Raw genomic sequence first — 23,985 nt, 5'->3', positions numbered from 1 at the left:
TTTATTCGAATAATTTGTTGCATTGTTGCTTTCTTTACAGCAGAGGTAAGTTCTTGTTTGCTGCCAGTGTGTGCCTTTTTTTATGTCGCAGGCAGACCCCAGGTTCACAAGAGGGCTCTCCTCCCCACTGCCAGCCGTTAGTCACTGGCCATGAGGTAGGGAAGATAACGAAGCATATTTTTTATCCCTGCAAGCTGCAGGTGCACGCTCGGAACCTGAACGTTCCCTTGGAGCTCAAGGGCGGCCAGTCTCTTCAGCATGCATTGTTGCCTCGCTTTCTGTCTAGTCACGTTTATTCGAATAATTTGTTGCATTGTTGCTTTCTTTACAGCAGAGGTAAGTGCTTGTTTGCTGCCAGTGTGTGCCTTTTTTATGTCGCAGGCAGACCCCAAGTTCACAGGGGGTTCTCTCTACGATTACTTTTCTTCCATGCACATAAACTGTGACTGATTATTTGTATGTTATTGTGCCTGCCCTTGTTTTGTCTCTAGTTTGAGTGGCTATACTATGCATGTTCTCACATCCCCAACATCCCCCCCCCCCCCACAAAAAAAAAAAAAACAACCCTCCCAGTGCCAGTGATGAAACAATAGACCACTATGCAATGGAGCCTACAATGCAGAGGCCAATATTCTGAGGCTTTACTAAAACAACCTCCCTTTTTACATACTAAACACCCCTTCCCCAGCATATATGTAAAACATTTTCATTTTGATAATAAAGAATACGTCCCAAAACGATCAGCTTGCAACTTCTTTTATTTCTATAGGCCTCAGCACAGCAACACTGCATTCCTGTTGCGTAAAATACACCAGTTCACTCTGAAGGTACAGTAACATGACTGGAGTACAAGTCCAGCGGAAGACACCAATGGCATGCAGGCACGGTAGCAGCTTCTTTGTTGCGGGCTTAGTGGAGGGGGAAATGCGGTCTATGAACCGTGCTTAGGGGGGAAGCAAACCTTCATGGGGGTTTGATAACTTGCTAGTGCAGTAAAAGTTTAAAAATTAACTGTGGCTAGCCCTAGCGAAAATTGCAATAAAGGTTTTTTATCTGTATTCGGTGTATTGGGTTATGGTCCAGTAGGAATAGGTCGTCCAGTAGATCCTAGCGGAACCAACGCGGAAAGAAAGTCGCCTGCTTCTTGGGCATGAGTTGCGGTGACGTGAGGACGGCGCCGAGCTCAGATTGGCTTTGTCAGAAAGAACAGTGGGTAGACCTCAATGCTAGATGCTTAGAGGTCTACCCACTATTTTCTTCAATAAGCCAACAAGTTCTCGGTGCACTGACATTATAACTCCCTGTGTGCATGAGGCAGAAGAGCTTGTGCTCTGTATACGTTTACAGAGCGGGATACGCAAACCCCCGATATACTTCAGACGGATAGGCAGTTCGGATGGCTTGGATGACACAGGAGGGCAGGACTTTCCTGTTGCCTTTGCCAATGCCGCTGCCATATCCACCTGGAGAACTGACGGTATGCCACATACCTGTATTTCCTGTTGGAAGGAAGAGAAGTATGCATGCATAAAATTGTGACAAAATTACGCGATCTCGGGGAGAATTAGTCAACTGAATATCAACCAGCAGATTAGACTAGGCCGAACTTGCAGATAAAAAAATTCATGCAGGCCTACATTCTGCATATTCAACCTTACTTATGGGCCGTTCTCTGCCTGAGGAGTTCCCCGTCGTGCAGCTCCATTGCCCTCATGCCATAAGCAATCTGGAGGACGACGGGGTTCAGGATGGCACCAAAAAAGTCTTTGTGGCGCGTGATGCACTTGTTGCCGGCCTTGGCGGTGACCTGGCTGACCTCTTGACAGCACAGGCACTCTCGCGTCGTGGGCATCACAACGCAGTGGCCGCAGCTGCACCTTGTAGCATACAATATCGTGCCAGTCAATACCAGCATAACACATTTATCGCCACCCTCGCCAGTTACGGTACCCAAAGGGACAGTTAGTGGCTGATTAGTGAAGGCACGCGACACCGCACTCACCGTTTAATAAAAAAATATCAGTTACCACTGCGTGTCCTCGCGGCGGCTTGAAGGGTCGTGCGGCTCGGACGAGCTCGTCGAGGCACCCGCTTCGCCGCCTTCCGCGGCAGATTCTTCGCGCGCGGTTGTCTCGCGGCGATCGGCGCGGACGCCTTCCGGCTGGCGAGGCGTGTCCTCGTACGGGCGAAGGCCCAATTCCTGGCAGCGTTGAAGCAACCGACGCTTCAGGTCAGGGTCCATTGCGACGACTATGTACTGTCTAGTCTGCACGACCACGGCACCACGGTGACCACGGTACGTTCACGGTACGACGTGGTACGGCGTGCGACCGGCAGATACAGGAAGTAGCAATGGCTCTCGTACGGGGCGCAGCCAAGCAGCCAAGCCGATCCACTACGAAGGGGCGGGGAGTACCTCTCCTCCACGCGCCCGAAATGCCGAGAGAGAGAAGAAGTGGAAAGGAGGTGACTACCGACTAAATTGCGTCTGGCGCAGCCAATATTGCTCTAAAAAATTTTTTTTCCGCGTAAAATTTATTTTTTGACACGCGTGTCCCAACCAGACTGTTTAAAAAAAACTTTTTTTTTCTTTTCAGGGGCCCTTTAATGTAATGCTACTTGTAACACCGTTTGTCCCATTTGCGCGCTAATGGATTGCACGTTGACTACTGATATATCATTACACCTGGAATATGGATCCTGCGAGTGCCGGCCTGAATATATGCGAGATTCCATTGATTGTCTAAGCAGAGATAAATGTCGTCTCAGGGTTTAAACATCGTGATTAACTGGTGTGTCTGTTCGGGAGCATATCAGCGCAAAATAGCGCGGTGTCAATGAGGTCATTATAGAGCTAGGGAGACAACAGGAAATGGTCATCGTCGATGGCTCTCCGCTCAGAAGAGTGATGATTGCCAGAATCTTATCACAGACAATGACGAGACGCCTCAACGTTATCAGGTTTATCTACTGGCAATGGGTTACGTCTCTATTTGAGTAGCAGACTCGCTGTGATGGAGTCATGGAATGGAGCCAAGATCCAGTACAGTACAAATCCAGTAGAGTGGTTGTATAAAGATCCAATTGGGGGGGGGGGGGGGCACTGGACCTTTATACAACCACGTTCGCAACCGCTTTGCGAACGCGGATCCGCTTCCAGTGTGAATGCGCCATAAGAGCTTCGATACTCTCGGTGTACGAATGGATCGTGGCCAGCCGAGATATTTTTGTCCTGGGCAAGGATAACGTTTGATGATTCTCATATGGGGATCAGATAAAGATTATACGCTGTCACCAAGTAAAACAGTAGCTTAAATACTCCGCGAAGAAAAGTGTGATAAATAATATGTCCCTGCCTTCAAAGTGATGAGGCCTTGGGGAATCAAATTTGGCACTTTACGCTAAGGCTTTACTCGATGTACCAATTTAATAAAGCTTCTTCTAAGCAGATCCGACTGTCCGTGCTACGTATATGTCACAGGTTCGTTATGTTGATGACCTGAACAGCCGCCACGCGTGCCAAGATTGAATGCAAGGAAAGGCGCCCATCGTCAGCCACTCCTTTTTTTTTTTTGTTAACAATATTGAAGAATTTCTTTTTCGTCCAGATATACAAATTGCACCCAGTTTCTCGGATAGAACGCTCACCATTGTCCTGGCCGTCTGAATTGCGTTTATTGAACGTTCTCTCAGGCTGTTCAGCGTGACCTGGTGCTTCACGAGTCCGCCAACCTCGTCGCGTGCATTTTCCCATGTCCAGATGCAGAAAATAACCACTAGGCTTGTGGGCAATCATTCTGTGCAAACTGCTGAAGCTGGTAGTGATTCTTAAAATGACTGGCGGCCCCGTCACTCACGTGACGGGACCACCAGTCCCATGTTTGCCTAAATATATCCCGACTATCGTATCACTCAGACACCTTATACAATTTTTTCAATAATAGCCATATATAAGTAGAATACTATCTGAGAAGTATATGATAATGATTAGATTATTTCAAGAGATACACGCCTCCAAATATTGCCACTTGTCGTTCGAGCAGGCATGTTTGGAAATTTTTAAAAAACTAAATATAATGAAAATAAATATAATGACTATAATTATCACAAGCAAGCTGTACGCATACTTTGTTTCTAAAAAGTATTAGAATTCTCCTAATTTTATCGTTCTAGTTATTCACTTTCAAACGTGCCCCTCCATCAGTGCGCGTTAACGCAACTGTCCGCCTCTTCATGCCTTACGATTTTTCCTGTCCCCAATCTTTTTTTTTTTTCTGGACAAAACTAGGTTTAGATTCGTTTATGCCAGACACTAGACAATATAGGGTGATTCAAGGAGGCATCAGGCTCTTTAAGTCGACCACAAAATTCGGTTTCTTAACCAATCGCGCTACGACTTTGTGCAGCGTTGCCCACAGATGGCGCTTTTTTTTTTGTGTAAAATTTGCGAAGAGGGAACTTACCTGAGGAAAAAGTAAAGAAAGAAAAAGGCTTAGCTCCTATGGAAACGCAGCGACGCCACCGGTCTTCAAACCACACGGTGCCGTTTCGCACAGGAGATAAGAGATGGCGCAACGAACGCCGCCAACGAGCGAGCATACGGCAAGCGGTCACGACGCCAACTGCCGCCAACGAACGAGCATACCACGCCTAGAGCCGGCGTCTTTAGCAGACAATTTTTTCGACTCAAAAGCGGCGCGCGTTCCGCAGGCGGCGACAGTCGCAGAAACAAAAACAGGCGCGGTAACAACAAGGAACTGCAGTTCCTTGTCTGCTAAAGACGCCGGCTCTCGGCGTCGTATGCTCGTTCGTTGGCGGCAGTTGGCATCGTGACCGCTTGCGCCATCTCTTGTGTCCCGTGCGAAAAGGTTGCCGTGTTGTTTGAAGACCGGTGGCGTCGCTGCGTTTCCGTAGGAGCTAAGCCTTTTTCTTTTTTTACGTTTTCCTCAGGTAAGTTTGCTCTTTGCAAATTTCACAAAAAAATGCACCATATGTGGGCAACGCTGCACAAAGTCGTAGCGCGATAGGTTAAAAAACCGAATTTTCCGGTCGATTTAAAGAGTCTGGCGTCTCCTTGAATCACCCTGTACAATATAAAAACATCAGTTGATTTAAAAGTGTCGACCAGCCATCCTTTGGTCGATCTCAACTGAAATCACCCCGTTATACTTAGCGGAAAAGAATACCCGCTAAACTTAGCGGAAACAATTTCCCGCTATATTTAGCGAAAAAAATTCCCCGCTAAATTTAGCGGAGAAATTATCCCGCTAAATTTAGTGGTAAATGTAGCGGACAAAAGGAGGGGCATACCCTCTCCTCCGTACCCTTCCCGTCCTCCTCCTCACGAGCTGCGCTCTAATTCGGTATTACAGGGAGCTGTAAACGTCTTTCATTTTTTTTTTCAAACTAGAGATTTCAAGTGTTTTTTCTCTCCCCCAATTCCATTGTAACCATAGCACTTTTTAGACATTTTATAAAACCACATTTTTATGTTGTTGCTTTTCTTCAGTCTTGTGTTGCGCCCAAGAACTCACGTCAGGAAGATATTTTCTAAGCTATATGCGATCGTTCTCGTTCCACGGACGCTTTTGTGAGCTCCTGATATTTCTATAGACCAACGCGCGGTCCTGACGTCACACAGCTACGGTGGCGCTGTCGACGGCACTGCGCATGCGCAGAGGCTTCACTTCGCGCGAATCCGGGTTCTGCGCAAGCGCAGTGCCCACACCTTATCCGGGCTTGCTTGTAAACAGGTTGTCGGTCTATACTCGTTTTCACCTTAAGACCAAGAGTAAAATGAGTCCGGCTCCTCGCGTACCATTACTAATTCCATCTTTATGTAGAGAATTAAAATATATGCAAGTGTAATCTACCGGTTGGCTCAAACAGCGGTAAGGCTCTTTAAACAGACTGCAAAATTCGGTTTCTTAACCTATCGCGCTACAGTTTATTACCCAAAGAATATTACCCAAAGAATACACCATAGATGGTGTATTCTTTGGGTAATATTTGCGAACTTACCTGAGGAAACAGTCAAGAAAGGAAATTGCTTAGCTCCTATGTAAACGCAGCAATGCCACCGGTCTTCAAACAATACGGCGCCGTTTCGCACGGGAGACAAGAGACCTCAGCAAGCGGTCGCGACGCCAGCTGCCGCCAACAACGAACATACGGCGCCGAGAGCCGGCGTCAATAGCAGACGATCTTCTCGACTCAAAAGCGGCGCGAGCTTTCTTCATATAGTTGCCAAAGCACTATTTTATCATCCTTGCTAAAAAAAAAGAACACATTGATTGGGTGCATAATCGATTAAAAAAAATGGTTCGTCGGGATATTTTGAGAGTTTCTTTTTTTGTTTTTTTTCGGGGTACTGGTGCCGTCTGCTTTACAGTTCCTTTACGTGACCGCGCCTGTTTTTAGTTGAGCGACTGTCGCCGCCTGCGGAACGCGCGCCGCTTTTGAATCGAAAATATTGTCTGCTAAAGACGCCTGCTCTCGGCGCCGTATGCTCGTTCGTTGACTGCAGTCGGCGTCGCGACCGCTTGCGCCATCTCTTGTCTCTCGTGCGAAACGGCGCCGTATTGTTTGAAGACCGGTGGCGTCGCTGCGTTTCCGTAGGAGGTAAGCCTTTTTCTTTTTTTACGTTTTCCTCAGGTAAGTTTGCTCTTTGCAAGTTTCACAAAAAAATGCACCATCTGTGGGCAACGCTGCACAAAGTCGTAGCGCGATAGGTTAAAAAACCGAATTTTCCGGTCGATTTAAAGAGCCTGGCCGATATTTGAGACACTCGGTAGATCAATTATATGTTACATCATCAAGACGTACGTGTTCCAAACGTCAAAAGGGGAACCAAATCTTGCAAGAGTTATTTCGCGCGGCGTATGAACAATCCGCAAAAATTTATTTTGTGTGGTGTCTGCTTCCCATGTTATGTAGTATCTGCTTGTGTAGTATCAGTTTGAGTAGTATCTGCTTCCTATGTATAACAGCCGTATTTCGTCCGCCAAAAAAGGCGCGTACGTCAAGTGAATCCGTCGCACGTGGTGGTTTGGAAGGCCCTCTACGCGGAAGCGCTGTTGGCCTTCTGATAATATTGACTCGTAGATGATACCGTGGGGGCATCTCCGTCCTTTCAGCTCTTCAGTATCCCTGACTTCCGTGCTTAGGTATCTTATCTCGAAGGGTCAAACTGGGTAAGTAGTGTCCAGGCACACACGTTGTCTCGTCAAGGCGCTGTCGTGTCTGGTCTGCTGCGTAGATGCACTCCAAGGAGTCTGGAGCGTTTTCTTTGCCGCAAAGAACTTGAGAGGACCAACCGCTGCGATCTACGGAGGGAACTTGGCTAATGACGAGGTCGATAGACTACGCTGTGACACTGAGCACGACGTTTCACAAGGCTCAGTGTCACAACGCAGACTGTTGTTTGTTTGCTTACGACCAAGTTCTTGTGATCTCCTTCAACGAGAGAACACACTGGTACGCCGGCGCCATCCATAAGGTGCACCCGCAACTGCATTTCACTAGACCGATGGTTTTGCGGTATTTGCGAGTTCAATTGTACGTACACTATCTATAGAAAAGTGGATGTTTATTACAATGTGAAAAGTCAGAGTAAAATAAAAAAAAAATCATGAATGAAAACTAGAGTAAATAAACGGAAAAGCCGAGTGTTCCATGGTTACCCGATAGGTGGCGCCAGTGTGTTTTCTCGTCGTAAGGGATTTTAAGACACTTTGAGGCAAACGGTCATAAGCAGTCGCAGGTGCGTAAACCCCCCTCCTCAGATTGCAGTGATTGGCTCCCCCAAGCATTTTCCGGACAAATACACGCTCCGGATTTCTTAGAGCCTGGTCATGCCACGAAACGGTGCCGCGGTTTTGTTCAACTGTACAGTGCTTAGAATGCCTGCGGCCGTATGGCAGAAACAGCGCGGAGTAGAAGGAAGTAAGAGAATAATGAAAGAAAGCTGGGCAGGCGAGGGAAACATATCAAATGAGTCGTAAGTTCATTAGACAGCAGGAGTATAGTCGGCCAGAGTATGGCGACATTGTGACCCACTGTAGGTGAGAAAGTTAGCAAAGGGGCATATAGTCTTACACACCTTGTCCCACATAACACACGCTACAACTTCAGTTCGACGTTCAGCGCACTGATGTCGGTCCGACGGTACCAACTATCACGAGCGACTTGATAGCCTTGTGGTAAAACTTAATAAAACAGCCAATGCGCGTGTTACTGACTGAAACCAAAAGTCGTTTTCTGTCTTACTAAAAAAACCTCAGTGTTTTATTTTTCTGTAGTCTTTGATACGTACTTTAGTTGTTTCGTAAGTTACACTGTGCCCTTATCAAGCCTCTCGCATAAGTTTGGGCCGTCAGTGCGCTGTATTGCGCTGTGTGTCAAGCTGAAGTTTTGGGGTGTGTTACACGGGACAAAAGGCGGCAAGAATACGCCCTTGTTCGTTAGTGTGTGGGGTCTCTAACGTACGTCGCGCAGTAACAATACACGACCGCACACCGGTGCGATGCTCATCCAGATAGAAACGGGCAGGGGTGGGAATTGAACCCAGGATCCCTGGGTTCAATTCTCAGCCCTGCTGCCACTCAGGATCCCTGAGATAGCGGGTGCAGCTAACGCTCGGCCGCCATATCTTTATCAATATTTATATTACCGATTCATTTCGTTGTTCGTACAGAAACGAACTCTGCGTCTTGGCTAGGTTTGCGATATCGCAGAATAATCGACCTCTCTCTAAAGTGGATCAAGCAGCATTGGCGGTTGCTTTTCTTTCTGGGCGCTGTGATAGCCCTGTGATAGGGCTAACAGTATCAATAAATAACTAAAAGCGTGTGAGTGAATTTGAGAACTCGTCGGAAGCTCACGTGGCACTCGATGACATGTAACTAGAAATCCTGCAAATGCTACGAAGCTACGCCCAATACCGCGACCAATTCAGTATAGGACAAACCTTGTGAACGTGTTCTGTGCGCAAGTCTTGTGAACGTACAGATGCGGATCCGTTTCGGTGCAACTTATGGCCAAGTCAGGTGGTCCTATCCCGGCAGAATATTTTGCCATTACGTCGGCAAGGGCGTTCGCACGGTAGAGGCTGGAGAATACAGCTCTGTGTATCTCCGGTCCTGTCTGCGTGTAAGTGTTTAATGTTCAAGCTCTTTCCTCATAGACGAGTACAAGCCCTTTGGGTGGCGCTTTTCAGGCGCGAGCCAGCACTTTGACGGCACAATGTTTCCCGAGCTCCAAGAGGTCAGGCAGCTTGACTGCCAGACCGTAGCTCGCATTAATAGCCTACGATGACCGGCAACCTTGATGGTGCGAAATGCACGTTGCGAAAGAACTGGGGAAAACTCGCCGCCAGTGTGCGCTCAGAAGCCGCGCACACAGCTATGGCCGCCACTGAGTAGACCCTACGGACGATAGGAAGCAAGGCGTCTGTCCGCCGCCATGTCTCTGCTCGTGAGGAGAAGCCCGTGCAATTGCAAGCTTTCCAAGAGTAAGTTCGCCCGTTCGTCCTAAACGTTTTGTTAAATAATATTCAGATCCACATTTTGTAGCATAATTAGAGATGTGTGGCGAAAATTGCCAAATTTGATAATGCTGAGAGCCAAGCGCCATCTATCGTGTGGTAAACGAACCAACTACTGCGCGTGCGCAGTAGGGCAGGGCCGACTTCAGTTACTTGGGTGGCGACGACTGACGAACGTTTTTTGCTTTGATTTCCTTCCTCTCAAAACTCTGACTGACTGAACGTTTATTTTTCTACGTGTTCTTCTCGCGTGTGCCGACTTCAAGCAGCAATGAAAAAAAGTACCTAAAACAGACCTCGACGAACAAGAACGCTGGATCTACAAACACCCATAGAAAATCCACCGACTCGGACGAAGCGAGCTGCTCAGAATATAGACCTTTTCATCCTCCCCCGCATGGGCGCTGCCATCTTGGAATCACGTGACGCGGCAACCATTTGGTTGCTTCAAGTTGCTGCTCCGCTCTCCCCTCCGCGCCTTGGCGAATGTATTGTATTCGTGTTTTTCGTCGCGTTTCACCGCGCTTGCTTGCCTTACTTCGGACACTGTTGTCCGATACGTCTACTCGACGACTCCTGAGGTTTGTTTACTAATAGTGGCGGAAGATTCTCAGTAAGAAGCGCGTATGTTTGCATCACGCATCTAGGATCACATGGCGTCAAGAATACTCAGCACAAGGAGACTATTTGTATTCCCTGAAAGTATAGTTCTTTGTATTCATATTATATTGAAAACAGTTTCTTTTGTTTATGTGAGGAAACTCGCGGAGAAGATAGACAACGAACGTTGAACTTGTATTTTATCTGAGGCTAAAAGTAATGGTACGTCAACACCAAGCGATTTGTTTGTTCATAATATCACACCTATATGTGCATGAGGTTCTCAATCTCTTTCTTTGCGACGTAGACATACGGTTGGTCGGTTTACTTACGAAGTTTAAGAAATTGTATACCATGCTCGCTTCCATAAAGCGAATTCGTTCTAAGAAATAAATATTTGTTCACACAGGGCCGTGAAGTGGTGCCTAGCGCTAGAATTCAGCAAAACTTTCCGATGTATTTCTCCGCCTGCGCCCTTTAATTTTATTTAGCTAATATTACGGTAGAAAAATGCCAGATTTAACTTGACGGGCCTGTCACTTATATCATATCCTGAGTAAGTGAGTGTTCATATAAAAAAAAATGTATTTCCTAGGGCAAATATCGCGAAATGCTGCTTATGAGTACTAAAAAAAGAGGCCGAGACGATATTATTTTTTATATCAATTATCTGCGTCATTACACGATACGTTTTTATTCTGCGAAGTTCACTAAAAGTTGGGTGCGCACGAAAACCAAACAGTGAGTTGTAAATTCGCGAGTTCATCTGTTCTGGTCGATTCAGAACATTGCTAATCAAGCTGTCGATATGCTTCCCCCTTTACATTCACATGTTACTATCTTAATTAGTGTGTTTTTGTGGAAACTGGTGTCATCGGGTAATGCCATACACGATGGTATTCTTCCCTGTACATCAGTCAGGCCTTTCGCAACCGACCATAATCAGATACATCAAAGGAGTTGGTAAAAAAAGCCCACAATTTAAAGGGGCACTGACACATCAAAATCGTAATTTATTTTATTATCCGAAACGATTGAAAATGATGCCGGGACATTACCCTCAAAATTCGAAACTTGGGAATTCAGTATTTGTGAATTAAAAAAAAACAATTTCCAAATGCCGAATTTGAAGTTCCCGCGCGATCCGCGCCAGTGCAGTGAGTCAAATTTTGCGGTCTCCTGCGACTCGACTTTCTTTCGGACCTCCGCACCACGCTGTGAAGCAAAGCGCCGTTGCTACCGCGACCCGAAGAGAGGAGGAGGTGAGCAGGCGGGATAGAAGGGAGCCGACGCGGGGAAAAACCGGTCTTCCCCGACTCGGCGATAAGCCTCTGCTCGAGCGCCGCCAAGGTTTCCGAGGGAGAACACAAATTCAGGAAGCGACATCACACCGAAATCTGATTTTTGGTATTTCAAAAAGAAAGGCCGTAGTGCGTTCGTCATTGCGTTAAAAAACATGTTTTACAATTGCCGTTATTCAATGTTATAAAAATGTCGCCTACAAAGCTTCTAAATTTCCTGATTTTTGACGTCACCGATCAAAAGAAGCAAGGAGGTTAGCGCGGGAAATCTAAACGCCAAAAATAAAAAGGCGCGCGCGCGCGGGGGGAAATTTTTTTTCGCGATGCGGTTTTTTTTGCGTGTCTATGACTACAACTTGCATCGTTTTAGACAATAAAAAAGAATACGACCTTTGGGGTGTCAGTGCCCCTTTAAGCTAAACAACACCTCGTAGTCACCAAAGTGGCTCAATACTACTGTTTCAGTGGTTGTGTGCTACCAGGAAAATAATCGTATCACAAAATTAAGCAAAAACAACGTAAAACAGCAACATACCCGCGTTCACGTTGAAACCGAAACCAACCAAATTGAAGCAACCTAAGGGATGGATGGATGGATGAATACGGCTGAGCCCTTTGGATCGGGCGGTAGCTTACGCCACCTAGCCGTTTTGTTTTACCATTTAAGCTTAGAATATTTAAATGTGAAATCTACATTCACTCCGCAGTGCAAAGAAAGTGAGGCTATGAAACCCCCTTGCCATCAGTGGATAAGAAAATACCTAGTTTTCTCTCGATTTCTGCCACCATTCACTTAATCTTTGCTTGGTAATCTCTACAGTCTTGAAATCCACTCTCCCTTCGCTGTCTCTAAAACCCAATGACTTCATTAAATCTATGTTGTCTTCGGTAGGCATAGGGTGAAGCCCTTTACAGTAGAGTATCAAGTGCTCAGCCGTCTCGTCCTCCTCTCCACAAGCAGTGCACACTGTATCAATTTCCTGGTACTTCACTCTGTATGTTCTGGTTCGCAGAACACCCGTTCTTGCCTCAAACAGCAATGAGCTTCCCCTAGAATTGTCATAAATGCTTTCTTTGGCAATAACTCTTTTGTTTAATCTATAGCTTTCCAGAGCCGTCTTTGTCTGCATTCCCTCTAGCCACCAATCTCTTTCTGTGGCCTTAACTTTCTTCTTAACTGAGACTTGCTGTTCCGTATCTTCGCTATAGCCCAAAAACTTTCCTCTTAATTTCCTAGTGCGCTGTCTCCACTTTGTGTCTACACTCCTCATGTATAAATAGCTGAAAACCTTTCGTGCCCATTGCTCCCCGTCCATTTGCCTCAACCTATCCTCAAATTCTACCTTGCTCACCGCTTCCCTGCTCTCAAATGATGCCCATCCCATGTCTCCTTGTACTCCCTGGTTTGGCGTTTTGCAATGTGCCCCCAAAGCCAGTCTACCTACTCCGCGCTGTTTTATTTCTAGTCTCGCATGCACTTCGGATTTCCTGCATAGCACTGCGTTTCCAAAAGTCAAGCCAGGCACCATGACCCCTTTCCAAACCTCTCTCACCACCTCATACCTGTTGTAATTCCAAAGTGCTCTATTTTTCATTACAGCTGCATTTCTGTTGCCCTTACCTATTATATACTTTTCATGGTCTCTGAGATATTCTGCACCATCACATATCCATACTCCTAGATACTTGTATTTACTAGCTCTCTCAACTGTAATATTCTGTATCTTCAGCCTCTCAACTTCATCCTCGTTAAAAATCATGACTGCCGATTTTTCGCTACTGAATTCTAAACCTAATTCCTCTCCTTCCCTACCACAGATGCTCATTAATTCCTGCAACTCTGTCCTATTGTTAGCCATTAGTACAACGGCGCCGAGTGCGTCAGCGCCCTCTGTCCGCCGGTGAGGCAACTACTAAAATGAAAAGGTCTATAGGCCTAGCAGGCACTCCGACTCGGCGCAGCGTTGCTTCGTCGAAAGACCGTCTGCCTACGACTGGCTGGCGTGCTGAATGGAATATGCCCGCACGACCCTTGTGGACCCTTCCCGTATTATAGTTTGATGGCTGACCTCAATTTTAGATTAAGAGGTGAGGTCAATCTCTTCACCTTGTTTTCCGAGGCAGTGTTGACGAACACTCGTCGAAATGGGACTCTCGTCGATTCTATCTTCTTGTTTTGTGTGATATAGAGCTGAAATAAACGCCGTATGGATTACCTTCGTAACACGGTATGTACACTTTGTTATTGGTATGCCATTTTTATTCTGACAGACTGCACGTCACTGTCGAGCTATAACAGTTCGTGGGAATACCTCCCACGAACTGTTATAGCTCTATAGCTCAATGCCGGTCCAACCTTTCTTTGCCGGGTGTCGCGTCAGTATCGAGTTGCAATCGTAATAGAACGGTCCCGAAGCGCTTACGAACAGCGCGAATACAGTACTTCCATCAAACGCGCGCGTCCGCTCCGAGTGTGAACAGGTATTTACGTGGCTCTTGCTGACACTCGTAGCTCAAACGTATCTTTTTTAACGTCGGCTCACTCCTGCATCTCCGAGGCCGCGAAAAACGCCGCGGCAATTTGTTTCCATCTACCTCGCTTTGCGAACGACTGACACGGGCCGCCTTTTACCAACAATGACAGTTGGGTTGACTTCTGGAGTCTTCACCAGAAGAATCGCTCCACTTCCCAACAGGCATACCGGCGTATGGGATTAGTCCCATGCTGTCGCTGTAGCGCAACATATCTCATTGAATTTCGCTCAGCTGCGATGAGAGGCGCCGATTCAGAAAATACGTCGGTGACATCAGCGCAGTAAAACCTACCGGCGCACCCCAACTCGTCGCCGCTAACGCTCTCATACTCCTACTGCCGAGAGAACTTCCGGTTCCGGAAGCAGCGTACGTCACGGCTTGTTTTGCGGTCAGTTGGAGAGAAAAAAAAAGTCGATATCTCATTCATTTTTTGTGTAGAAGTTAATAAACCGAGACGAAAACGGACGCCTGTTCGGCACTCAGTGAACATTGACGGTTTAATGTAAAAGTTATCTGGAAAAAGTAAAAAGGTCATTTCATGGTCCCTTTAATGTCACAACTCAGACTGCGCTTTTTGGTCTGAACATATGTTTCGGCATTGTCACTGGCTGAGCTGCCTTCGTAAGTTGCGGTGATTGGCTTTCCAAGTGTTGTGCGTGGAAGTAGACGCACAGACCTTTTTTTAGAGTGTAAACGCTGAGAGCCAGTCAAGTAGCGCCCAAAGAGGACCTGCAGGTACACATGGACTGATCCAGCTGCGACACAAGGGAAGCTTGAGCCAAGCTGGACTTCGAGTGAAGCCTCGGCAGGATGAACGAAGGGGTACCAGACAGGCCATCCTTAAAGGGGTACTCCGCCGATTTCTTCATGGTCCCCGATTTGCTTGAAATTTTGCTAAACTCGCCAAACAACATCGCCAAAATAGTATCCCAAATATTAGGTCAAAAAAATTTTTTTTCACGAAGTTATTGAATTTACAATTTTGGTCCTCACCGTGTTTTTCAAACTGAAAGTCTCTACTGGCAACAATGAAAAAGTGACGTCATTGGAAGTGCAGGGGTTCACTCTTTGGACTGTAGAATTTGTTCCCAACTGATTTGAAGCAGTTTCATGGTGTCAAATGAATGCCTTGGAAGCTCGCTCCAGTCCCCGCGCTCCAGCACGGAACAAATAATTGGCATATTCTATTTTTTAGACTGCTCGCCCGACTGGCAAGCTGAACTTCCACTGACGTCACGGCCCTGAAAAGGGCGGGTATATTTGAATGTCTGCATCATTTTCATTTGCCGATTTCACAATAACTATTATGAATTTCACGATATTAAATAGCATTCCAGAAAGGGTAAAGGCCTGGGAGTCAGAAAATATAGTTAGTTGAGGTAGCTCAAAAATCGGCGGAGTACCCCTTTAATGTCCGCCTAAAAAGGTGCCTACCGTATACAGTTGAGTGACAGGAGGCATAATTGGGGCGCATTCTTTCCTCGAAATGAGCTTCAGTCATTTTCCATGGTCCCGGGTGTAGCTTGGGGCGTAATAAAATGACAGCCCCTGCAGGTTCTTGCCCACACCAACAATGATAAATGCCAAAAACAGCGCCAAGAATAAAACGCACGAGAGAGGCTTCATCGCGTCGTTCACATTTTCTGTCTTTTACGGGGAAGCGACGCACCGTTGTGGTGATAGCTGGCAACCGGCGATTGGGCAGGCATTATCAGTATACAGGAGGTTATGCGTTAAGATATGAAGCAGTATTTCTATGCAGCTGGGACACACACGTTGTCTAGACCTATATAATATCCAGTAAATCTGTCTTTTGAATACACATCTGAAGAAAAAAAAACTTTATAGGTTTCAGGCATGAGGGATTTCTTTTCTACTGCAGATTTGTTGAAGCAGTGGCCTTAAAGAACTCTCTTAGAAGTTGGCCTCATCCTTTGGTATCGCGCACACGCTCATTGCAGATAGTCCTTGAAGTCGTACCCGAACATCTCGAAGTCGAAGAAGAACCGCTCATATAAACGCATCACCTGATGGAAAGTAAGCTCCTTAAAAAACTCTCGGGCAGATTTGCGCAACACGTTGTCGCCACTTTTGTTTTCCTGCGGAATGTCCTCCGGCCGAACATCCAGCGCTTCAAGGAACAGCGCAAAGTCCCTGCTTGCCGTCTCCAGCTTTCCGACCACCTCGTACTTGACGGTACAAGGCTGACACATCACATAGTACGGAGCCCAATGAGAGTTCATCTGGTTCACTGTCTGATTCAGTACGTAGTCGATGAACTCCGGGAAGGTCAAATTCCGGCCCGTTTCCCTAACGCCAGGCACGTCGTTCCAGTACTTTTCGTAGAAATAGACATTGCCAGCACGTGGGCCTAGCGCCTTGTCCACGTAAGCGGATACTAGCCTCTCGAAGGGGTGCCTTACGAACATGGCCCTTGTATAGCGCGCCTGGCTGCTCCTCTGTAGAAACGTCATGGGTGAGACTGTAAAGACTTGCTCATGGAAGGCCTTGTGAAAGCTGTTAACTGTGTTTCCCGTGTTGCTGATGTTGAGCAGAAGCCCGAAGATGGTCTTAACTGTGGTGGATGCAACCTTGCTGATGAAGCAGTAGCCTACTTTCCGTACGGGGTCCATCATGATGGGACATTCTCGGATGTTGCAGAAGGTGGACCGTTCATCGCCGAAGTTGCGCTTTTGTATGGTTCTGTTGTTATCCGCCAGGGCCATCTGGTACGTGCGACACACTTTGCTGATTCTTCGTGCCCTGAACTCGAAGTCATCGTCGCTGCGCCTGGAAGTCTGCGGAAAGAAAAAAAGAACACGATATTAACAATAGACACGGGAAAGGCAGAACGATACTCGTTGTAGATGGCATACACTGTGAATTTCGGGCCTTGCGCGCGCGTGCTCAATCTGTGCTTGAAGAGTCATCACGAGCTACTTCTGTCAACACGAAGCTCTTTATTACATTCTACCAAAAGTCCTCATTATTCAAAACCTATTTTAGGGTTGCGGCTATTCGAGTCGATTTCATCCACGCTTTTAAACAACGAGAGCAGAAATTTTCTAGGGCAATAATCTTAACGTAACAAAACTATCATTTTTATGCCGTCTACGACAAATATGAAATCCGAAAGCGCTTAAATAAAGGTTCATTCAAAGGATTTCCCTGAGGCTACACTTGTAATATCTGCAGAAGAAATTAAAATCGGAATGAACACTATAGTCACTAATAGAATGAGAAAGGCAGGGCGCTTCTTTGGATGCCAGGCCACCACCACGCTTCCCGTTGCCTTCCACCGTGCTTTAGCTGCGTGTGCAAGCTCGAGGCTCACATGACGCTGTAGCATTGTTGAAGCTAGGAAGGTCGTTAGAAAGGCGGGAAATTGGGGGACCTCCCTCCTGCTCTCGTCGTGTGAGTGACCATAGCAACAACACTGCGTATTACCTGCTCTCTGGGCGTGCCGCCGGGTGCTGGCGTTGGGAAAAAAGGTGGCGGTCGTAACCAGTCAAAATATACCAGCGAGACAACAATTGCTGCACACGAAACGGCCAAGGCAATTTTTTGGACCGTACGAGTCGACTTCTTAGACATGGCTGTACACTTCATAGGACTTCAAGCTCACGGGCACTCTTCTGGACGAAGAATAGAGCGCTTCGACGAGGGCGCAGTCTGTTTACAACTACGCGAATGGCGTATACGGCTGCAACAGAGCAAATGTTAATAATTTTTTGCTCAAATGCTCGCAGCTGTACGAAACATGTACTGCGCTGCTGAAATGAGCATGTTACTTTCTGCAAAACACCTGTACGAGGGGGAGGGGGGAGGGGTTAAGGCAGAGGGACTTTTGAAAGTTTTGTTGTGTTTGTCTGTTTTTTCATTATCGTTCCCCATCTCAGGGTCTACAAGCTGTTGATTAATTAGCAGCTCGCCTGCACTCTATCACCGTTTAGAATTTTAAACCTAAAGTTAGAAGGTACGACACGGGCCTCGGTTGTCACCACATTGTACAAAAAAGTGACTTCTCGTCACGTGACATCACGTGACGTGACGTCACCGGTACGATGGTAGCGCCCAGAGCTGGTAAACACGAGTTGGTTCGGTGCGCGGTGGTCGCGATGTGCCGCTGCTTGCCGACAATTTCGAACTTCTCAATATTTTTATATAACGTACTGTCATTACAGTAGCTTGCATTTGATTGCAGTACTTTGTTTTGTGTGAAAATATTGCGCTCGCTTATGAGACGTGCACGCGAACTGTTACAAAGTATTCAAGCCAATTATTCGGAAACTATTTAACTTCTAACATTTACAAAGCAATTCAAGTATCCCCTTGCAACTCACAAGACAACTAGCAAATCTTCGTATTATATGCTCCTCACCTTGCCGTAATCACTTATTTTTTATGGTTCTTTCTCCCATCATTTTAACATCGAAAATCCTACAAAAAAAAAAAAAGCAGCCTGGCACTTTATATAGAAACATCTCTTTATATTTAAATCAATTCGAGAATGGAAAATGAACTGCACATTTTCCCCTTTCGTAGGGTTTACTGCAGACGAAATTTTGTTCATAACGAGTTAATTGTATCAGTCAGTTAATTATTTACTTGTTCTAGTTATTCTGACAAAACCTGGATTTGTTTTCGTCCCAATTGACCGAAAAAGCAGCGACATGTTGACTACCATTCCTTTCAGTCTCTCCAATAGACTTCTTCCAAAAGTATGTGCGGCCTATACTTCTTTTCACCATAACTTGTCAAAGAGCGATTTCTACAGCCCGCTCGAACCCATCGGGAAGACTGAGTGAAGGTATGTGAAAACTCTCGCAGAAGGAGAACACTCTGATGATATGTTGTCACGTGGTTCTCTTCAACGTTCGTATTGGTTAACTGGGACTGCAGCCTTCGCCGTTTGCCTAATTATGGTGAAACAGAGTATACTCCATTTTACAACCATTGTAGCTAGTGCGCTAATTCCATGATTCCTTCACGCTTCGGCAATGCTGTCCAGGCATGCATTAGACAAGAATGTTGTTCAGTAAGCTCTGTGAACCAGGCTCATAGTCTATTGGGCTCGGGTCTGCAGTGCCGTTCGACGTGAACTGGAATTTAATCACGTGTTTTACGCCAAAGAAAAAGTGAAAGCCGTTTACAAATCCCTGTAACGCCGAATTGGAGCGCAGCTCTTGAGGAGGAGGAGTGAAGGGTACTGAGGGGAGGGTAGACCCCTCCTCCTTCTCCTCCTCCTCCCCTCATTTTTTATTATGCTCCAGGGGGGGTCACGTGACCTCAGGGGGGGGTGTCACATGACTTCGGGGAGGGGGTCACGTGACCTCGGGGAGGCGTGACCTGGGGGTCACGTGACCTTGTGTGTCACATGGGGGTCACCTCAAGGTCACGTGACCCCCAAGGTGACCCCCACGTGACCTCAGGGGGTCACGTGACCTCGGGGGTCACGTCACCTAGAGGGGTCACGTGACCTCGGGGGGTCACGTGACCTTGGGGAAGAGACCACGGGACCTTAGAGGGGTCACGTTACCTGGTTTCACCTTGGGGTCACGTGACCTTGAGATGACCTTGGGAGGGGTCACGTGACCTCAGGGGGTCACGTGACATTGGGGAGGAGACCACGTGACCTCGGGGGTCACGTGACCTCAGAAGGGACTCGTGACCTTCAAAGAGTCACGTGGGGTCATCTTGGGGTCACGTGACCTTGAGATGACCTTGGGAGGGGTCACGTGACCTTGGGGGTCACGTGACCTTCAGGGGGTCACGTGGGGTCGCGTGAATTTGAGATGACCTTGGGAGGGGTCACGTGACCTTGGGATGGCCTTGGTTACGCCGACGCCGACGGCGACGCCGACGCCGCTCAAGCCGGGAACCGGCCCCCAAGAGCTGCGCTCTAAAAGCATGGTGACAGTCAATGCTGCTCGATGGGGTTTTGCTGAGTGTGTATTGTCTCGACGTATATGAAATGCCCAGCTGTATAACAATGCCCATGTCCAGAATCACCACATACTTTTACACTAGGTGCTCAGAGGTGTGTTCGTCTTTGTAATTCACAAGTCACAAAAATAATTACTTGTTACGAGTGTGATTTCTTTTCTCTCTAGTTGGGCCTTTTTTGTGCTCATTCATGTCGGTGTGGTATGATGTTATTATCATGTGGACATAGTTTAAACTATGCTCTCTGCAATGCCAACGAGGTCCCTTAGTGGGATTATGAGAATAAATAACATATATTCTCATCACTGGAGTTAGTTTTCGGACGCACCAGATGTTCAGGAAAGGTTGAAGGAAGTGCAAGAAGTGTGCCTTTTCCGCCAGCCTTGTTTGCCCCATTTATTCTTATTGCTGGAGGAGGGGGAGGGGGGGGGGGGGGTCAGAGAGGCGAGAGTCCTCAAAAAATTCACCGCTGGCAGTGACCGCGATTCTTGGTAATGTTGACTCTGAAGGAGTAAAGGCTGGTGTGTGAATATCATGAGTATTTGCTTAGTTTACTGAATATGTCTATTTCCACTTGGTTCCATGATTTTGCTTCTTATCAAACGGTTCCATAATATGTTATTTCTGCGGCACTCTCGTGTCAGGCGTCCAGTCATAATGCCTGTGCTCCTTGTGGGATGACGCTCCTCCTCCTGGCATGTCGGCGTTCGGTTTGGTCGAGTGGAAGCTTTAAAAGACCCCCGACGTTTTGGGATCATTCTTCATGTACCGCTTCTGACATCCGATGTACTGCAGCTGCAGGGCTGGCTGAGATTTACAAGTTAGAAAAATATACCTGTCCTCAAATTCAAATTACAAGTTCAAATCCTTTATTTCTCTTCACTTGGAGAAGGGAAGGAGGGAAAAAAGCAACTCAGTGTTGCTTGACAAGCACGTGCAACCTAACCCCTCCCCCCACATACATATAACAGCAGAGACAAGAGCACATACACGAACAATATATGTAACATTAAATAATTACCAACAAACAGCGCATTAGTATCAAAGATATCAAATACAAAGTAAGCTAAATCGTACAATCACTTTATGCTCTTAGCATGCAGAGACATAACTAGGAAAAGATCTAACAATGACAAAACTCACCTCTTTCCGAGTCCAACTCAACATGTTCATGTTAAATTCGGTGCACCAGTTTAGAAAACGCGATACTGTAGATCTCATAATTTGATTGCCATAATTAGTCCTGGAATGCAGTACTGTTCATATATCCGTACAACGAGTATTGTATGTATTTTGCGTGAATTCCAGGGTGGAGATTGGAAGGAATAAATTGTTAAGAGATAAAGACTTTTTGTATGAAAGGGCAAGTTTGTAACTATAGTAGTTGATAACTTGTACAATATTAAATTTTTCGAACAATGATTTCGTTTGACTATTCAATGCAGTATGGTATATTTACGAATCACTCTTTTTTTAGAAAATATGTATTTGTTTGATATATGTGAAAGTATTGTTGCCCTATACTAAGAAACAATATGTTTAATGATAGTAAAATATATGTTTGTACACGAGTATCATATCGGAGCTGGGAATCATGTCACGATATATGTATGTCTTACTCACATGTTTTGAGAGCTATTACACGTATACTGCCCGTTTTGTTCCAGACCATGTTTTGATTAAAAATTACCCCAAGCACTTTCATACCCTCAACTATATAAATAGTGAATCAAGCAAGGGAAAGGACGGACATATACCTAAAATTGTTATTTCAGTATGTAAAAGGGCAGCCTTTGTTTTTGCCGACATTTATTTGCAGGGAATTCGATATTGTCCAATATTGTAGTTTATTAAGAAAAAGGTTAGCGTTAATAATCACTTGATCCGTGTTAAATGCTGAAAAATATAAACTCATCTGCATACATAATGTAGTTCACACTATCGTCAAAGTTTACCAAAATATTAATATACAAGCTGAAAAGAAGCGGCCCCAGAATACTGCCCTGTGGTACCCCAGCGGTTAGAGGCTGAATATTAGATCGATTCTGATTTGTTTCAACACAGTGATCTCGATCATGAAGATAACACTTGATCAACTGAAATCAATGCCAGGAACCCCATACAGGTACATCTTTCTAAGTAATGTTTCATGATTTATACAGTCAAAGGCCTTTGTACAGTCGAGAGTTATTAAAAGTGTCATACGTTTTGTTTCGATACTACCAGCAAGTAATTCATTTTGATTCAGTAATGCTAGTTCTGGGGAGCAACCTTTCATAAATACGCATTGACAAGGCGTAATATTTGAAAATTTCTCTCAGATTGCATATAGCCTTTGATGTATGATTTTTTTAAGCCTTTTAAAGATATGAAAAAAACGAGTATAGGTCTATAGTTTCCAAAGTTATTTTCGATCTCAATTTTAATATAGTTTATTTTCCAGAGACTGAAGGACACTCAGGAAAAAGCTGCACAGCTTGACTGGGTCTGAGACTCCGTTACAGAGGCAACAGCGTGGATATATCTGTATGCACCTAATATATCATTATTACCGTACTCCTTGCAACTTGCAACCTGCAACCTGCAACCTCCAACCGTCACCTTTGCAACCTCCATTTGTTTAGAAAAAGTTATATTCTGTTTTATGTAGACCGTTCAGTATTTTCCATACAATATCCGACCTTTGTTGACCTTGAAATAAATTATTAAATTAAGAATGTTTTGTTTGCTTAAGGCCCTAGTACACTGATTTTTTAGTTTCCTGAATTAATTTAGCATGCCATCGAGCTAAGCGAAGGATCAGCGAGGAAGGATCGATAGACCGTGCGGTGTTCACGTGCCTGGAGCAAGCGGAAGTGTAATAAAAAGATAGCTCACGCATTCGCATAGTCAAACGACACTGCCTGAAGCAAAGTGTCACCGGCATTATTAAAAAAAAAAGATACATGTATGGCTAATTGTGTTGCATGCGTGAAACGGGCTCTAAGCTGGGCCCTTGGCAAGAAAGTCGGAGAGATTTCGAACCGCCGCGATTCGCTGCAGCACCAAAGTCAAGCTTGGCGCTGGCCAATCTCGGAGGTCAGAAATCTCGCCAGCGTTGTCTTCAAGTGTTCAGCTTTGGGCCAAATATGAAATATGCATACACTTTTCAATCTATCAAAGAAAGGAGCATAAGCCTAAGCATCAAATAGGAATCAAATTTCTCGAGTGTCTTTCAGCACCCACTCGCTTTGGCTCCAGTGTCATTCTTTCCATCCGATGAAAGCGTGAAAAAAAAAAAAAAAGTTCGGAGTAGTTATTGGCGACCGACTGAAGTGAGGACGCTTTTAGCGTCCATCTGGTTTTGCAGAATCGTCTCTGAGCAAATGCTCTTTCCTTCTAAAACTGCTGGAACCAGCTGAGGTGTTTTGAAGATATTTAAATAAAATTGACGAGGTCTGTGAACAAGCTAACAAAATCCCGACACACATTAATTTTCATGCACAAATCTTGCAACACAAGGTTCATTGTGTGTGCAAGGCAATGTAGACCCGCTGGCAATATGAAGGTGAACACCTTACCTGGTTTCTTGCCTATTTTACGGCTCCCTAAAGATGTATTAACTCTCAACGTCTGAAACAGAACGTGGCTTGGGGGTCTAGACTTTGCGTTCTAGCCTTCTTCTGGAACAGAGCTTGTTCTAAAACTTCCAGGAGCGTCAAAAACAAGAAGAGGGCTGTTCACCTTCATATCGCTCACGGGTGTACCTACAGAGCTCTCGGCTAAGTATATTACACTAGGGCTTGAAGCACATCGCTTTTGCCGGAAACGTTTGCAGCTCCATCATAGCATAGCCCCCGGCAGTTTTTGATTCGAAGATTGAAAGGACAAAGCCATAACCTCCTCTATAGTGAGAAAGCCTGACACATCGATGACGGAGCCATAGGGCACGCAGCCGCAGAAAAAACGAGAGGATGAGCGTGGAATGGTGACAAATATGGTAGCGCAGCGCAGAAACGGCAGAGATAGTGTGCGAGCGCTTGGGTCACGAGTGGCCGCTCCCCAAACCACGTTTGTTTT

The 23,985-nt window shown here is 45.9% G+C and overlaps 1 protein-coding gene and 1 pseudogene across 1 annotated transcript; both read right to left on the bottom strand.

The window, feature by feature from the left end:
• Nucleotides 1–1,341: 1,341 nt before the first annotated feature.
• LOC8031461 lies at nucleotides 1,342–1,852 on the bottom strand (annotated as a pseudogene).
• A 14,080-nt stretch (nucleotides 1,853–15,932) lies between these two features.
• Nucleotides 15,933–17,608, bottom strand: LOC120844854 (carbohydrate sulfotransferase 11-like). Its single transcript, XM_040216840.3, has 2 exons — nucleotides 17,428–17,608; nucleotides 15,933–16,778 (listed from the first exon to the last, which is right to left on the bottom strand). The coding sequence occupies exons 1-2, from the start codon at nucleotides 17,587–17,589 to the stop codon at nucleotides 15,933–15,935; spliced, it is 1,008 nt and encodes a 335-aa protein (XP_040072774.3). The 5' UTR covers nucleotides 17,590–17,608.
• Nucleotides 17,609–23,985: the final 6,377 nt, after the last annotated feature.

Source organism: Ixodes scapularis, unplaced genomic scaffold (assembly GCF_016920785.2).
Source record: "Ixodes scapularis isolate PalLabHiFi unplaced genomic scaffold, ASM1692078v2 PGA_scaffold6__148_contigs__length_123643588, whole genome shotgun sequence".
NCBI lineage: Eukaryota > Metazoa > Arthropoda > Arachnida > Ixodida > Ixodidae > Ixodes > Ixodes scapularis.
Note: the sequence above shows the minus strand (reverse complement) of the source record. Positions and strands in the feature narration are given on the sequence as shown.

Coding starts and splice junctions, on each gene's coding strand:
- LOC120844854 (XM_040216840.3), bottom strand. CDS start 17,589: ATGAAGTGTACAGCCATGTCTAAGAAGTCGACTCGTACGGTCCAAAAA. Junction 16,779..17,427: donor GCGGCACGCCCAGAGAGCAG/GTAATACGCAGT, acceptor TTCTTTCCGCAG/ACTTCCAGGCGCAGCGACGA.